This window comes from Plecotus auritus (assembly GCF_963455305.1).
Source record: "Plecotus auritus genome assembly, chromosome: 4".
Classification (NCBI taxonomy): Eukaryota; Metazoa; Chordata; class Mammalia; order Chiroptera; family Vespertilionidae; genus Plecotus; species Plecotus auritus.
In genome coordinates this window covers 148,662,175-148,681,075 of record NC_137775.1, presented here as the reverse complement: position 1 = coordinate 148,681,075, position 18,901 = coordinate 148,662,175, and the positions used below count along the sequence as shown (strand labels likewise).

Sequence of the window (18,901 nt, the reverse complement as noted above, 5' to 3'; positions counted from 1 at the left end):
TTATTGACTTTAGAGAGAGGAAGGGGGAGAGAGAGAGACAGAGAAAGAGAGAAACAGAGAGAGAGAGAGATGTGAGAGAGAAACATCAATCCGTTGCCTCTCGTACACACACCCCGACTGGGGACAGAACCCAAAACTTGGGCATGTGCCCCAACCAGGAATCAAAATGGCGACCTTTCAGTGCATGGGGCAAAGCTCAACCGATTGAGCCACACCAGCCAGGGCCATTGGTTGATTCTTGTATGTGCCCTGACCGAGGATTGCACCCACAACCTTGGAGTATTGGGATGACTCTCTAACCAACCGAGCTACCCGGCCAGGGCAATTGGAGACTTCTCTTGATTTTTGCTACAGGTGAATATTTATCAAATTATTAACACAGGAATTCTTGTCGCACCACTGTGTGCTTTTCTCATTTTTGTAAAAGATGGTCCCTTCTCTCATTTGAAATCCCATCAGCTTGACTACAGGTCCTGCAAAGAGCGCTGGCTTGTCCTGCTGACCTGCAAACCAGCTCCTCTGTGGGTCTACCCAGCTCCCTGGGAGCGTTCACATTCCAGCTTCTTTTCCATTCCTTCCTGGGCTACATCCACTTCTGACTATCAGATATTTTCACTACCCGAGGAGTACAATTTTCATGCTTGCAAACCTAATAACTGTGAATGCGCATAACTCAGAGAAATCGTAGTTACTGCTGTAATACACTGATGTTATAGCCATGCAAACACAAAACATAACAATAGAGGCAATGAGTGATCGCTTCAAATGTACATTTGCCTTGGGCTCCCTTAAATAGCCCCCTCCCTTAGTGCCCCTTAAATGTGTCTTGATTCGTAGTCAGCATTTTAGGAACAGGTCTTTTTTCCTGAGTCCCTTCTCAGTCCCATATTATCCTTGGGAGGTGACATGGGTCTGAAGCTCAGTAGAACAGGAACCAGAATATGTTGTTTTGAAACCTGCCTGTTCTTGTTTGTTCTCCTGCCTGATTTTCACTTCAGTGATCACAGGACTTGCCCTCCCACAGTTGCAGGAGTGTTGTCAGAGAAACGGAGGTCTCTGTGGCCAGATGGTCTCAGGGTTTTCAGTGTGTGTTTTTCTGTGTAAACTCATCTGGGTTCAGACTATTTCCAGGGATTTGACACATTGCAGTCCTGTTTTTCTTTAAAGTTAAAAAATCATATGTTTTGACAACTTCCTAGAAGAGAAAAATGGTTCCACAAAAAAGAAAAAGAAAAGAAGAAAAGAATAGAACACCTGAAAGAATTTTACCATTTAAAGGAGGGAAAACACTCAGATCTCCTCTCTTGGAGGTGGTTCCTATGACTAGCTTTGAACAAACAAGGCAGCAATAATGCCATTTAAAGAAGCAGGCATGAGGGATTTGACCTCACTAGCTGGCTCTCCTTGTTTCTCTTCCTTTTTGCTAGTGGTTTCCCCCAGTGATTGTCCATCTGTCCTGTGGCTGACAACACCCTGTAGACCCCAAAGTGCCCGTGTCAACCCTCAAATCCTGGGAAAACTTCCCCTTTAGTCCTCTTTATTGTTGGCTTACGTTTTAAAACATTATTTGGTGAAAAGATTTGGGGTATGGAGAGGCCAAGGGCAGGTTGCCTCCCCTCCAGGCAGCTTCCGCCCAAACGAAGAGATCTTTGGGGAGATCCTTTGCACAAGCTGTCCTCTCCGTCTGGAAGCATTTCTCCATCCTTTGTGGCCAAAACTTGTTTCTTAAGCCATTAAAGCCTCTTTAGGTAAAGTGGCATCTTGGCAGTGTGCCCCACTGCAAACACACTTTCATACCTTTCGTTGTACTCTATGGCTGAGACCTGTGCTTTGGATATTGGCATGCTGTTTAAGGGCCTGTGAATATATGCTTGTTGAGCCTTAAACACAGATCCAGCATGGCATTGTGGTTGGAAGGATGGGCTTTGGAGCAGACAGACTTGAATTTGAATCCTGGCCCTGCTACTTAGTAGCTGTGTGTGTGATACAAATTATTTATCCTTTCAGAACCTCTGTTTCCTCATCTGTAAAGTGGGAATTCTAGGGTTTATATCATGTTATTTTTTTAGGGATTATTTAAATGAAATGTGTAGGATGCTTAGCCCAGCGCCTCCGCTGTCGAAGGAAGTCAAACACATGACAGCAGGTCTGCACACTTGGGACACTTTTGAGTGAAAAAGCCCTTTCTGGCATGACATATATAAAACGTGAAAACATAGCCTTGTTCTGGTGAAGGAGCAAACGAGGGTCCCAGCTCTGCCTGCCCCCTTGTCTGCGCCTCCTCTCTGCACTGGTCCTCACCCTCCTCACTCACAACAGGAAAAAACCACACACACGTACATGTACGTGTACAGTTATCCATATGCAGGATTTCTAAAGCTTCCAGCCTGACAAAGATGAGCAGCAAGTTTTTTCATCTTTAACTAACTCAGACCCTTTGACAGTTTTTCTTCACGTACCATTAAACCTTTCAGAAGATTTTCTGTGTCTTCATTTTATGTTCCCTTGCTGAGATGAAGTCCTTCAAGCTCAGGAAGCACATCTCTAAACTCTCTAAATAGCACCTCAGGATCTTGTGCAATAAAGCTGCCATTTTTAGGTAAGCTGGGAAATGTTGTATATATTTACATTGGTATTAAAGGTGTCCTCATTTCCAGTGAATCACTAATTTTGAGTTGACAAGGTTGATTAATGCATGCAGCACATCTGAATAACTTGTTAGAAACGGTGGGGGGAAAGTTGACCCACTTTTTGTTAAGGACAAAGGTGAACCTTCTCCACAAAGTCTTAAAAATATACCCAGCAAGTGGCCAGCGGGGGGAGGTCAGACGGGCTGAAAGGGGACGGTGCTCCTTTATTGCATCTCTCTCTTCTTTTCAAGGGAGCCTGTTTGGCCAAGGACCATACTCATAATTTATTTCTAGAATAGTGGGGCGTTCAGGAACAAACTATCATATACGGACAAAAAGACACAAAACCAAGAATGTCTGTTAGCCTTTGGAGCAGCAGCCTACACCAGGTGCTAAACAGATATATTTCAACGATAACAATTTGAAAAATAAATTCTCCTAAGAAAAATATCTCCCTTACTGAAGAGATTTTTTTTAAAAAAAATCACACACAGTGTTTTGCCCACTGGTCATTTATTTTAGAACCATTTTGTTTTCAATTTCATTGAACAGTCATAGAATACATATTCCATACAAATACATTTATATCATTGGCAAATAAAATTTAGCTTCCCACTTATTTTTATATATGAATGTGAGTTGTGTCTTATTTTAAACATAGTAACTGCTTCTTTTAAAAAAAATCTAGCAAAATATTGAAAATATCAGGAGGATATAAAAATAAAAAAACAACAACAGGATCCCACTTTCCAAAAAAAACATTGGCAACATTTTAGTGTTTTTCTTTCATTGTATTAAATATCTGGTGTTTTAGAAGGTTGCAAATTAACCAAAAATTGGCTAAAAACTGAAGTTAAGAAATAGATACCATGTTACTCCCTTATTTTAAACTGCTCAGTGACTTCTCATCTCACTTGGAATAAAGTCTAACTATCTAATCTTGCCCTACAGGGCCCTGTGCCATGGCACCCTCCCTACATTCACTCGGGTCGCAGTGGCCTTCCTGCACATCTTCCCCATCCAGCTGTTCCACCGCGGGCCTCCTCCCTGGAAGGCCCTCACTGCCCTTTAGGGCCCAGCTTAAAAGTTGTTTGTCAGAGCAGTCTTCTAAATTAGGTCCCTCATGTTACTCTTTGCCACAGCCCTCTGCATGTTGCCTTCATAGCATCTATCACAGCATGTAATTATCTGTACTAGCCTGCTCTTTACCTTGCCCTTCCCAGAGTCAGTTCTGTGCAACGGGGACCAATCTTGCCTGCATTCCTCCCATGGGGCCTGAGACATATAAGCACTCGGGAGAGTACTTGGGGAGTGAAGAAATGAATGGTGGAGGGCAATTCCTGCATCGGTCAGAGATGGATGAGACTAGCAAGCCTCTAGGTTTTCTTCCTTCCCCATACTACACTGTATTCCGTGAATTGATGAAGCAGTAACTAAGGCACAGATTGACAAACTACCGTCAAAGGGACGTCAATAAGCCTTCAAGGTGCAGGCTAAATATCTGTACATCAGAAGTAAGCCTAATTATGAAATCTAGTATTTTATTAAATAATACAAATATGGCCTGGCCAGTGTTGCTCAGTGGTCATGGTTCAATTCCCAGTCAGGGCACATGCCTGGGTTGTGGGCTCAATCCACCAATAGGAGGCATGCAGGAGGCAGCTGATCAATGATGTTCTCTCATTATTGATGTTTCTCTCTCTCTCTCCCTCTCCCTTTCTCTCTGAAATCAATAAAAAATATTTAAAAAAAATAATAATGCAAATATGGGTTATATGGTGGCCGTTCACATTTTTTGTGAAGATTTTCTTACTGATATAAACATTACATATTTTTCCCCAATCAGAGCAATAGTCCATGCCAAGAGAATAAGACCTGTGGTGTATACCTTCAATGTAGACCGTTTGCAAGGCGCATAAACAACTTGGCCTTGTATAAACAAGCACTAAGCAAGTGTTTGTCAGCTAAAGCTGAAGAAGTCAGGGGAGCATCCTTTTATGCACGTCTATGCCCAGCAGGCAGTTTGAGGAGGGTACCGGAAAGGCCTTTGCCCCTAGATGTCACTCTTAAGGAGCGTTTGTAGGAGTGAAGTCTGGAACCCATTTACTGGGTGTGTTACGTTAATCTAGGATGCCAGTTTTATCAGGCCTTGCTGGGTTTCCACTCCTGGCAGTGTTGTCTCCATGCCAGGGCATACCTAGGCCCCTAAACCTACAGGCCCAGCCCTGACTTAGGTTTTTAAGAACCTTTGTTCAAAGTTCACCTCTGCTCTCATCTAGCTCTCCTCTCAAACCCCAGGTTGTTTTAACTTCTTCTGCCTCAGTTTCTTCGCGAGGGCCCTGCTTGTTAACCTGCTTCCAGCACTAGGGCCCTCTTTTCTCCTGCCATCTGTCTTGCTAAAAACTCAAGTACTCTCCCCAAGCCCAGCCACAGGGACCACCAGGGACACTCACCCATAATTCACCATTCCTGTCCTCCGACTCCCCTTCCTTGTGTGATATCCCTTCATTTGTCTACACCTATAACTGTCTGTACCATAACCTGCCAGGCGGAACTATATCAGCTTCCTACCCCATCCTGCTAGAGTCACCAGGCCCTGTTCTTCCACATGCACACTTACTCAACACACACTTATTAAATGCCTACTACATTTCAGATACTGAGCCGGCCAAAGAAGGCTCAAGTACTGCTCTTCTTCGCAAGGCAAAATGTGCTTACAGTTTAATCCCCTTCAAATATGATCCTTCCCTAATTCATCTTGATTTTAAAGCAATGAGTATTTCCCAACACTGAACTTGGCTCTGTGCATAAAGCATTCTGCACACTATCTACAGTGTGCCTGACACTGTGCTGGGCACAGGTGACACAGAGCAAAGGCACACCAGGGCCCTCGCCCCCCTACCCCCCCCGTACATACACAACTTTGAACTATACAACTTTGTACTGAGGATTTCAACAACGGTATGCAGAAGGAGCAATTAAATCATGGGGGATAGAAAAGGGCTATGGAGTGAAGGAAGTTTTCTATTGGGCCTTAAGGGCTGCGTTCAATTTCATTTTGTCCTATGTTGAACTATAGGAATATTCCACATGTCCTAACTTCATACCCTTGCTCATGTTATTCTTTCTACCTGGATGTTCCTTCCCCACTCTGGATCATGACCATACATGAGCAAGGAGGTGAAGTTAGTATTTAGTATTAGTATTAAGGAACAAAAGCACAGTTGTCCAGTATGGATGGAACATAGGATACATGGGAGTATGTATTGGAATTTGAGTCAAGTAAGGAAATGTGGGTCCAATCTTAAGCAGTGCATGGGCTGGATTGGGGTGGGTAGAGAACAAAGCAAAAAAGTTCTTTGGAGCGCAGTTGATTAATCACAAGGTACTGTAATAAAGGCCTAGTACAGGTCAACAGAGAAATTACAGTTTATCTGTCAAAATGCTCATGACATACTGACTTGACAAAGGATTCTCTCTCAGGATTTGTACCCTAGCCCACTATCGAGCTCAGCCTCCGCCATCCAGGGCTGAGAATCTGTGCTTCACTCTCTGTGCCAGCATTGGAAGATGTGCTCAGAGAAGGGTCCAGCATCAGCCGTTTGTAGGAGTTCAGCTATGTTGGTGGGGAATCTCGCTTATGCAGACTTGCCTGGGGCTGTAGAGTTGTTAGGACTTGGATAAGCTCACTGAATTTTATCACTCTTCTGGAAAGATATAAGATATAAACGTATCACTGAGAGAGGGCCTTGGACTGGCTACATGCTGACCAGCATGCCATGTCAGTCAGTAAATAAGATGTTAGACCCCTGGTACTTGCAACATTTATCAAGAATAACCTTCCAACCGGCACCATTCTCTCAATGTTTAGTTTCTTTTAGAGAATTGTTTTGTCTACCACCGGGATATCATTGAGGACACTGTTCACCACGTTACAGAGTGTACTTTTGTAAAGTTCCTCTTGCGAAATTTCTGTCAGGTCTTAGTCTCTAGGAAAGCTAAACAAACAGGTTTTTTGTGTTTTTTTTTTAATCTTCTGAACACTAGATGTAGTAACACATTCAAATTTCCTTTTGGCTGCAGATATATTTGAAGACTGACCACTCATATCAAGTGTATAGGATTCATGATACATAGGTTTAGTCTCTTTCCCAAACTCATTGTAGGTCATTTCCTTTGTTAGTCCCTTTCATTTTCCTACCCACTTCTAATTAATGTTGTTTTGACTTTTATGTGTCCAAATAATCCACCTGCAATCCTTTTTGGAACAAGGCTAGAAGATAAATAGCACACACCTCCACAGACAGTCTAGTCTATTTAGAATATTTTACTAAAATAGAACAGTTTAATTGTAACCTTTACCTTTATAATGAGCTTCTAGCTAAATATTTGAGAAGATGGCAGTACCTTCCTCTAGTAGACAGCGCTAGTCTGAGAATCATTTTTAAGAAGTCCTTAAAGATAAGAATCCTAATTCACACTGAATAAATGCATGGCCAAGTGTCAGATACACTCTTACTTCAGATTTACCAAAGTGTTATTAGGTCTGCTAATTAGTGATCTATTCTGTTTTGCCAAAATAACTTCTAAAGACATTGCCTAGCCAATTCATTGGTTTTTATAAAAACGAAATAAAATCCCCTGTCTTTGAAATATTATTTTCCTCCACTCTCTCCATCCTCTACAGACAGAGGCAACATGATTATTTAAGGAAAGGTCAGTGGTGAGAACATTTCTTTTCATTGATGAATATTTGTTTTTCTTGTCTCTCTCACCTCAGCCCTAGAATCTGCTCCAGGGGTTTCTGTTTTATGATTCTGAGATTACTTCCTCATTTTTGTGCATTATGTACAGTAATTATATTTCGAGATGAGAATGGAGGAGTTTAAAGAAAAAATAGGGCTATTCCACATGACCGTGAACAGTCCAAGGCAGCCACAGCTCATTGGTTGTTAAGAAATGAGTAGACTGTACATAGAAAGTCATTTCTTTTCAATTTAGTGGACCGATAAGTTGTGCCAGTTAACAAATCAAGTCAAAATTTTGATACTGAAATGGTAAGGAGTGCCTTTGTTCCCAAGAATGGTGGGAGTGGTGGTTTTGTAAAAGCAATCATTCCTTTGGTACTAGATGCATTTGAATCAACTATGAAATTAAGAGCAGATATACAATGTAGGCTCAATCTATTAGCTACTAAAGGGTAGTGTTCCAACTAATGACACTAACAAAACTACAGTGTTCCCCACATTCACACTCATCAGCAAGTACATTAACCAAGTCCCTGCCATCAGATTGTTCCTTTACCCCTTCTTCTCTACTTAATAACAGAAAGCCTTCAACAGGCATCTGAGACGGACAGAAAGGAGGATGTTTGAGGTCAGTGCTGGGCAGCTTAGGCAGAAGGGAAAAGTCTGTTGCTACAGCCAGTAACTTCTGTTCTGGGCTTCCCCCTGAGCTCCCCAAGCCACATCCTCATGTTCCCTCCGACCACAGGCCTCAGGCTGGAGCAGCATGGCCAGGATGTTCTCACAGAAGAAAGGCTGAGTACAAGGGGCAGAAACCATACCTCTGGGGCTTGAGTGGGTGGAGCAAGCACTCACTGTGCCCCTCACAGCAAGAGAACCACCTGCCTATGTAGCCTTTGTGTTCTGTGCTCCCGTCTTCCTTCCCACCTCACTGGGCCAGCGTAAACCCCTGGTTGAAGTGAGGCTTGTCTCCTACCCCAACTCACCTCACCTCCTAGGTCTGAGGAGGCATTTCGAACAGGTGGTCCAGATGGGATGGTGACCTCTCAGCCTTGAGAAGTATGTGATCAATAATGCAACTTCTCACATTATTAATAACTAGAGGCCCGGTGCATGGATTCGTGCACCGGTGGAGTCCCTCAACCTGACCTGCACCCTCTCGCAATCTGGGAGCCCTCGGGGGTTGTCAGACAGCTGATTTTGGCCTGATCCCCGCAGGCCAGGTTGAGGGACCCCACTGGTACACAATCAAGGCCGGGGGGGACCGCATAAGGGCTCCAGGGAGTGTCTGGCCCATCTCACCCAGTCCTGATCAGCCGGATCCCAGCAACAAGCTAACCTACTGGTCAGAGCGAGCGACTGCCCCCTGGTGGTTAGTGCATGTCATAGCGACTGGTCAAACGATTGAACAAACGGTCAGACACTTAGCATATTAGGCTTTTATTATATAGGATAGCCAACCACTTACATAGCACTTAAATCTCACCACAACCATATGTAAGGGGTATTGTTATTATTATTATTCCACAGATGAGAAAACTGATGTTAAGAAAGGTTAAGTAACTTCTGTGACAAGAAACTTGTCCAAAATAAAGACAAGTTTTGAATTCAGGCAGCGAGGTGTGAATATCTACTTTTAACCACAGCTCCACACTACCTTTACATAAAACATAAGTAAATCTGCACCAAGTATCTAAGTCTGCATAGCCAGTCAGAATTTAAACATTGCGTCTGACAAGTATGGGCATGTGTTTAAATTTGGGGATGACATTTCTTTCTCATAGCAGTGACTCTTGTATATAAAAATCAGAACTAACCGAATAAATTAGAGACAGAAGAAATTCCTCATCTGGGTGAGATGGCCTTCAAGAGAGGCAGGGCAGTTCCTTTGTTTCTTCCTGTGCTGCTACTGTGATTGGTGAATCACTGTGTTGCCACTTAACACATACTTACTAAGCACCTATAGATTGGCATTATAATAACTTCACCCCAGATTAATTTTCCTCCTCAAAAAATTTCTGTTTGATCACACAGTGGTCTCAGACAGTGGTGTGTGTGTGTGTGTGTGTGTGTGTGTGTGTGTATGTGTGTGTGGTGGGGGGGAGGGGGGATTGCTTGGAGCTCCCTGTGTATAGAAGGATCGAAAATAATTAAAAATCAGAATGTAATTTAATTCAAAATCAAAAGGCATTCTCATCTACGCTTTCATGAAAATTGTGCGAATTGGCAAATTAATGATTATGTTGCCTGGGGTGAAGTCTGCCTTTAACCTGTGTAATTAGCAAAAAAGGAGAGAGACCTCAGTGGGTCCTATGAATGAGCAAGACAAGATGATTTCCTGCCTGTCAGTGGAATCATTAAGAATGCAAGAGCCTAATGCACTGGGGCCACTTCCAGGGGACAAATGATGTCTGGGCTGGGGCAGGAACCGCTGTCTTCTGTCTGTGGAGTCTACCACGGAGCCCATCTACCCTCCATTTAGGGAAAAGAAAGAATTTGGTATGTGCCGTCTCTGTGCATTGTGTGTGTGTGTGTGTGAGTGTGTGTGTGTGTGTGTGTGTGTGTGTGTGTGTGTGTGTATTAGAGGCCCGGTGCACAAAATTCGTGCACAGGATAGGGAAGGGTCCTTCAGCCAGGCCTATACCCTCTTGCAATCAGGGACCCCTCAGGGGATGTCTGACTGCCGGTTTAGGCCCGATCCCAGGGATTGGGCCTAAACCAGCAGTCAGACATCTCTCTCATAACCTGGGACCGCTGGCTCCTAACTGCTCACCTGCCTGCCTGCCTGATCGTCCTTAACCACTTGCCTGCCTACCTGATCACCCCTAACCACCTCTGCCTGCCTGCCTGATTGCCCCTAACTACTTGCCTGCCTGCCTGATCACTCCTAACCACTTGCCTGCCTCTCTGATTACCACTAACTGCTCACCTGCCTGCCTGATCACCCCTAACCACTCTGCCTGCCTGCCTGCCTGCCTGCCTGCCTGAGGTCCCTAACCACTCACCTGCCTGCCTCATCACCCCTAACCACTCTGCCTGCCTGCCTGATAACCCCTAACTACTCGCCTGCCTGGCTGATCGCCCCTAACTGCCTCTGCCTCAGCCTTCGCCACCGCAGCTTTGTCCAGAAGGACGTCTGGAATGATATCCAGAAGGTCATTTGGCTGTCCAGTCTAATTAGCATATTACACTTTTATTATTATAGATATCTCCTACTTAAAAAGTGCCAGAATACTCCATGAGTTTTTGTCTTTGGATAGGGTGATGCATACACAGAGTGACACAGGCATGACCACCATTGTCACTGCAGTTATCCTGCCACATGCAAATGACACAGAAGAGATCATCTAAGTGTAAAAAGACAAATCACTATTAACATTTTGGCCTGTAAACTTATATTCTTTTTTAAAAAGTATTTTGTGTACAGTTACCAAAATGGGATTATACTGCGTGTTGTTTCATACCTGATTTTTAACTCAAACATTTTTACATGCTTATTAAATACTAGAGGCCCGGTGCACAAAATTCGTGCACTTGAGGGGGGTGTCCCTCAGCCCAGCCTGCACCCTCTCCAATCTGGGACCCCTCGGGGGATGTCCGACTGCCGGATTAGGCCCGATCCCAAGGGGGATCCGACTGCCGGATTAGGCCCGATCCCAAGGGGGACATCCCCCTCACAATCCAGGACTGCTGGCTCCCAATCGCTCACCTGCCTGCCAGTCTGATCACCCCCTAACCACTCCCCTGCCAGCCTGATTGATGCCTAACTGTTCCCCTGCCGGCCCGGTTGCCCTTAACTGCCCTCCCCTGCTGGCCTGGTCGTCCCTAACTGCCCTCCCCTGCTGGACTGATTGCCCACAACTGCCCTCCCCTGCCAGCCATCTAGTGGCGGCCATCTTTGACAACATGGGGGCAGCCATCTTGTGCTAGGGTGTGAGCGTCAATTTGCATATTACCTCTTTATTATATAGGATTCTTCTACAGTGTCATCCTAGTAGTTACAAAGCACACAATTGTAGGTACTTTCATAAACTCTTTTTATTGATCCCCTATTGTAGGATATTTAGGTTGCTTTCAAGTTTCCACAATTTTGAGCAGTGTTCTAATTAACATTCTTGTAGGTAAATCACTGCAAAATTAGCCATTTTTTAAAAAAGGTAAATTACTAGCATGGAAATTTCTGGGCAAAAGGATATAGACATTTTAAAACCAAGTTTATTGGTGTGTAATTACATACAGCAGAACTGACTATTTTAGGTGTATAGGTCTTTGAATTTTGGCAAATGCATCAGTCATGTAAACACCACCATAATTAAGTTGCAAAACACATAAATATTTCAAAGCTTTTGATTTAATTATCAAATAATCTTCTAGTAAAACTATAACTATTCCCATCTACCATCAGCCTATGAAAGGTGAACTTTGGGTCCTTAAAATTTTTTTTAAAATAAAAAAGATTTTCCAATTTTGGTGGATGAGTGTTTCCATCTCTCTTTTTTTTTAAAAAAAAATATTATCTTTTTATTCATTTCAGAGAGAGGAAGAGAGAGGGAGAGAGAGAGAGAAACATCAATGATGAGAGAGAATCATTTATCACACACACCCCCCCACTGGGGATTGAGAACTTAACCAAGCATGTGCCCTGCCTGGAATCAAACTGTGACCCCCTGGTTCATGGGACGATGCTCAACCACTGAACAGCACCAGCCAGGTTCCATCTCTTTTTAAGTCACATTTATTTGATTACTAATGAGGTTGCATATTTTTTCATATGTTTATTTGTTTTGTGTTAATTCTCATATCTTTGGCCTGTATTTCAAGCCAACTATTTATCTCTTTCTTACTGATTTGTAAGAGCTATTGGGAGGCTGGGGTGAAGGAGTAATAGGTCATGTTGCAAATATGTTTACTCTTTTTTTTTGCCTCTTTTAATTTTTTTATGGCTTTTTTTCTCAAAAGTTTGAAGTTTCTGTAATCTCTCTAGCTATTTCTTATAGATTCCACTTTGGAAGTCATCTTCATAAAGTCCTTTCCCACTTCATGATTATTTAAATATTTGACCTTTTTACATTTAAATCTTTAATTTCCATTTTGTTCCACAAAATTTCTTATCTTTTTGGAAAAGAATAGGCACTGTGTCACACCATTTAAAATATTATAGTTTTAAGATATGTTTTAATATCTAGTATGGCAAGCACTGTTTTTCATTACTGTACTTTTTCAAAATGTTCTCTCAGGCCCCAATTATTTCAGATGAAATCAAAACTCAAGACTGAGTTTAAATATTCAATAGAAACTTTTATTGAAATTTCTTTATATTTATAGATTAATCTGAGAAGAACTTAGATTTTTATAACAAGTAGTCAGTCATCCCTAAGGAATGTGTTAGGGGTATTGTTATTACTATTATAATAACATGGGTTCAAGTTTCCTTTTATGTGCCTCAGTAAATTTTTACAGTTTTTAAATATGGGTTCTGCATGTTTTGTGCATGTGTTTATCACAGAAGTCATGATTTTCTGTTCATTATTCACAGTATCTGTCTTTTCACTATACTTTCTAACTGGTGGCTCCTACTGATAGCATTCCACTTATTAATTTTATTAAGTGCTAATTTAATCAAAATGAGTTACAATGGTATTTTAGTTTTTCCCTGCTTTTGGTGTTCCAAGAAGACAATTAAGTTATTTATAAATACTAGCAATTTTATCTTCACTTTTCTGATTGTATACTTCAGTTCTTTTTCCTATACTCCTTATTCAGAATGATTGTGACTGATAATTTCAGATAATTCTTCACATCATTACGTTTTAGTTACATATTCTTACATGTTACTTTTATAAAATCTACAGTAATTTATGATGAACTACTCTTGCAATTTTGGAATAATCCCTATTTGGCTATAGTGTATTATTCTTTTAACATGTTATTCAGGATTTTATTTGAAATATTTATGTTTATTATTGTTAAATTCAATTTCCCTTAACACTATCTTTGCCAAGTTATGATATTAAGCTTGGGTTATTCTCATGTTATGAACTTGGGAACTTGCCTCTTTTTCTAAGCTTTGGAATAACTTAATTGGCATAAGCATGCCTGTTGCTTAATAAGTGGATTTAACTCACCGATATCATCTAACTCTCCTGCATCACCTGTGTTATCTGCAGCCATAGCATTTTTTAAAGCCCTCTCTTTCACTCAGTATTCAGAATATGTATTAAAATTCCAAAGTTCATCCAACAATTTTGAAAGTCAGACAATGAAAGACTAACTCATCAATTTTCTTAGAATTGTGAAGACGAGCACAAAATCCAAAACACAATGTTTCCATCATTTCTTTGGATTTCATTAGCTCTTGGCAAAGATTGTTTATGCTTATATGAATTTTATTGATTCCAGTATTGTGTTCAAAACTGACCCATTGCTCTTCAGAGACTGCAGAAATGTCCACCCTCAATTTCCCAGGAAAGAGCTGAAGTGAAAATATAGAGTAAGAAATAAGATGAACCTTCACTGTATCACTTAGTTTTCCTTGAGCACACCTGGATATATGTATCTACATTAAGGTGCTTAAGAGATTACAAAAACAGTTTCTGTTCTCATCAAACTTCTCATCTGAGGCAGGGGCCCTACCTGTTTATGATGGTTTCTTCTCACAGACAGAGTGATGCCATGTAAATTCCAGTACCCAGTATCTCTAGCCTATTTAGTTACCGTAACCACAGTAACAGCATGTTTTTCTTTATTCAGGACGTCTGCACTAAGGCTTATCTGGCCCTCCGTCATCACACAAACCTACTGATCATCTTGTTCTCCATGATGCTGATGACAGGAATGCCCCAGTTAACAAGCAAAGAAGATATTGAATATATTCGGGATGCCCTGACAGTGGGGAAAAATGAGGAGGATGCTAAAAAGTATTTTCTTGATCAGATTGAAGTTTGCAGAGACAAAGGATGGACTGTGCAGTTTAACTGGTTCCTGCATCTTGTTCTTGGCATCAAACAAGGAGAGAAACATTCAGCCTAATGCTTTGGGCTAGAAAAACAAGTTAGTGTTCCAAAGCTTTAAATTAGCTGTCAATCATCAACCTTGGATTTAAATTGTAATAGGACATTATGAAAGCTGGCACTTCAGATATATAGCTCTTTCCCTAGCTGAACTCTTCACTGGAGAAAAATATTGGCATGTCTGATTGTTTAAGGATAGTTCGGTTCTAGGCCTATTTGCAGATTTGTTTCTATCTCATTTGTCTCAGTGATTTTGGAGAATATTCTATGTTTAACAGACTAATCAGTTCCTTGTTGTGCCTGATGTTTTGACTATCTTATTATTGAGTGCTTCTGGAAATTCTTTGGAATAATTTGTGACATCTGTTTTCATCTGGGTTCACTCTCAATTTTGGTTACCCTTGTGTTCCTCAAGCTCTTTACAGAAAATAATGCACTCACTGTAGTCTTTGTCTCATCCCCTAACGGTATTTTCAAACATCCCCTCATTGTCTGCAGATGCCAGGGATGCACTAAAAGGAAAGAAAGCGAGTTAGTCTTTTCAGTGTCTTTTGCAATGAGGTCCAACTGAGACACACAAACACAAAATAGAAAATCTGAACCTTTGTGCCTTGGCCCTTCTCTGCTGGGCTGGTTCCAAGATTATAAATAGGGAACAATAGAGATGAGACCCTTTGTCCCCACTCCGTCACAGAGTAAATTATTAAGTACAACTATTATAGCCTTGTCCAGCATACAACCAAGAAGCAACTAAAGGGACTCATTTTTTTTTTTGCCTTCATATTTTCCTCCCTCCCTTTCTCCCTGCCTCTCTTCTTTTTCTAGCCATTCTCCCACAGCTTTTTACCCAGAGTTGTGAAATTTTCAAGAACCCCTTTACCCTAGATTCAAAAATTAGTTGAGAAAGAATTTCTCCTCTAGGGTTACTTGGATTTTAGGCGTTTATTTGTAAAGATACTTGAAGGAGTTTGGTTTTTTTAAGTATATTATTAAAGGAGACATTCTAGAAATTATGGATTAGTTTCCAAATATGTTGGTTTTAAATTTTGGTCTGAGCAGCTTTTTCTTTTCTTTCTTTTTTTTTTTAATGGAAGAAGATATTTGCTATCTAAAAAGTACCCGAGTTAGGAAGAACACTACTTGCCCTATCCACCTCTCAGTTTAAAGAACTATTAAACTTTGACACATTCTTCAGGTTTTCAAAAAACAATTGAAATGTCCTTTTCAAAAACTATTTCCATTTCTTAATTACTTTACTATTTATTGGAAGTGTTGGTTAACCTTAGAGAAAGATCATTATTTATAAAATATTTTAAAATTACTTATAGGTAATACTTTACAAAGGATAACTCTGTTAACAGTGTCTATTTATATTAGATATAAATATATATTAAATTTAAATTTTTCTAAGTACATACCTGGTTTGGTGTAACCCAAACCTTTCTTCTGTGTATGCAAATGCTCTGTGGTTCTTAACTCTGGGTACAAATAGGAATCACCAGGGACACTTTTTAAAATACACAGCCAGGACCAGCTGGTGTAGCTCAGTGGCTGAGCGTTGACCTATGAACTAGGAGGTCATGGTTCGATTCCTGGTTAGGGAACATGCCTGGGTTGTGGGCTCGACCCTAGGTTTGGGGCGTGCAGAAGGCTGCCAATCAATGATTCTCTCTCATCATTGATGTCCCTATCTGTCCCTTCCTCTCCCTTCCTCTCTGAAATCAATAAAACTATATTTTATAAATAAATAAATAAATAAATAAATAAATAAATAAATAAATAAATAAAGTAAAATACGCTGCCTGAGCACCAATCTCAGGCTATAGGTTAATTCGTTTGGGATGAGGCCCAGACATCAGTATTTTTCTAAGTATTCTGGGTGGTTCTAACATAACAGGGTTCGAAAAAGCCCTGCACGCCTTTGAAGGTGTAGATGGAACTGCTGCCTTGCCCATTGAGCCTTTCCCCTGACTCATAAGGTATCCATAAAACATTCTTTCTTTACCACTCATCTTTTACAATCATGTTCTGTCCCTAACAGAGGAATATACGTTTCATTACAAGGACCATGCCCGGTAATGAAATGTATATTCCTCTGTGGTAATGAAGGATAGATGTTTTATTAAATATATCTTTTACAGGAGGTAAATTATTTTTTAAAGGCTTAAGTATAGGAATTCTGCAGCATAAATTGGAGGCTGTTAGTCCTATGTAATTGGAATTTATTTTTTGAAGCAAGTACAAAAAATAACTTAGAAAGTAAGTTTCTGAAGCAAGATACTTTATTTGACCTTTATGTGGTAAGCTTGGTTCTATGTGACTATGAAATAAATGTCAATTGTATTTTACAATATGAATAAGAAAATAAATTTAGATTGTTAAAAGCTCTGCTGTCTTATTTTCTACTTAATCCAACCTAATGATTCTGGGTCATAAATTTGGTTCTAGTCTGGGAGTGTGTCTGCATATTCTTAGACCTTTTTGCAGGACAGGTGCTGGGAACGTAAAGCACGCACCTGGCCCAAGCCCCATTCAGAGAGCTGAGACATTCCCTCTTCTAGACAGTCCAGTTATCCCCACTTGCATTTGCATATTAACTACAAATTGTTAAATGTAGATTTCAATAAAAGAAAATCTGATATCTTATGTTCTCTTGTATACATCTTTTAATATCTGAATGGGCAGATAGTCCTGAAACTCAGATTCTTTCAGGAAATCCTTTTTGAGGGGCCACTACCTACCAAACACTGGTTAAAGTACTTCAGGTCAGAATATGGAACAAGACTGATCTAGTCCCAGTCGTTAAACAACATAGTTTGCTAGTGATAACAGACACTTCATAATGGGGGCTGCTGTGGGTTGAATTGTGTCCCCGAAAAGATATGCTGAAATTCTAACCCATGGTATCTGTGAATGTGATCTTATTTGGAAATAGGTTTTACAGTATACAGACATACCTCATTTTATTGTGCTTCACAGATGTTGCAATTTTTTAAACCTCACCCAAGGATGTTTTCATTGATTTTTTTTTTTTTTTAGAAAGGGAAGGAGGGAGGGAGGGAGAGAGAGACAGAGAAATATCATATCGGTGTGAGAGAGAGATATCAATACATTGCCGCCTCCCACACACACACCTACTAGAGATCTAAACTGAAACCTTCTGGTTTACAAGAAGATGTTCCAACCAACTCAGCCTGCTTTATTGGGATGCCCAATTGATAGCGGTGGTCTGGAACTGAACCCACGCTATCTGAGGTACACCTGTGATTAAGATGAAGTCATGATGGTGGACCCTAATCCAATATGACTGGTATACTTAACAAAAGATGAGGGAGAAAACCAGGTGACAGAGCTGTGTCTACAAGTCTACAGGGAACACCTGGGGCTCCCAGAAGCTGGAGCAGGAAAGGAAGGGTCTTCACCAGAAGCTTCCATGAGAACAAAACCCTGCCAACGCCTTGTTTTCAGACTTCTAACCTCCAGAACTGTGAGAGAACACATGTGTATTGCTTTAAGCCACCTGGGTTGTGATACTTAGTTATGGCACCCCTAGGAAACGAGTAGTGTCAATAACCAAAACTTTTGTGGGGTTCTTTTTTTGGGGGAGGGGCATCAGGCGATCCCACAGTGTTTATAAGTAAACTTATTTGATATTTTCTGCTGTTACCAAAAAGATTTAATTGCATGCAAAATACGGGACAAAGTGTTAGTATTCTTGATATTCAAAAAGCTCTAATAATTCAATAAGAAAAAGATGGATACCTCATTAGAAAATATTGAATTCCCACAAAAAAAATACATGTGCCTAGTCAGTATATGACAGTAGACCCCAAATCACTACTGGTTTAAGAAATGTGAATTAAAATAATTTACATTCCTTTCACCATCAGATTAGCAAAGGTTGGTAATGCCAGTGTTGTTAATAATTTGAAAGAAAGAGCAGTCTATCATACTGATGAAAGCAGAGCAAGTTGGTAAAATTCATGTATGGCATTTTGTAAAATTTTATCAAAATTAAGAAGGTATCTATCTTCTAATCCAGCAAGTCCACACCCAAGAATTAATCCTTCAGAGATTGTTGGACAAGTGTACAAAGACTTACGGGCAAAAAGTTACCAGCTTTCTTTGTAATAACCAAAACTTGGAAACAGCCTAGAAGTCCCTCAATAGGGAACTGGTAATTAAATCACATATATACCATGAACTGCAATGAAGCCCTTGATAAGGTCAGACACATCAATGTATTGACAACCATGGAGATCTATGACCTATGCAAGAGTGAAACGAGGTGGTTATAGGACAGTGTTACTTCACAGTCACACTCAAGTTAAAATGTAGGTTTGTATACACATTAAAAGGCTGGGAGGATATACTCACACCAAACTGTTGATAGTGATTTTTTTACATTGCATTTATTTATTTTTTCTCTTTGGGTTTTGGGGAAACTTGGCTTTCTATTTGAATTTCTTACCAAGGGAAGAAAGTAAGTCCTTTTATTTTTGGGGGAAAATGCAGT

At 40.7% G+C, this 18,901-nt stretch overlaps 1 protein-coding gene across 1 annotated transcript in view; it reads left to right on the top strand.

The window, feature by feature from the left end:
* The window catches only part of PIK3CG (phosphatidylinositol-4,5-bisphosphate 3-kinase catalytic subunit gamma), a 33,912-nt gene extending 17,153 nt beyond the window's left edge, over positions 1–16,759 (top strand). Inside the window, exon 10 of the mRNA XM_080664661.1 lies at positions 14,107–16,759. Within this exon, the coding sequence (XP_080520787.1) occupies positions 14,107–14,404 (298 nt within the window). The 3' untranslated portion in view covers positions 14,405–16,759. The remainder of the gene's footprint in view (positions 1–14,106) is intronic.
* Positions 16,760–18,901: the final 2,142 nt, after the last annotated feature.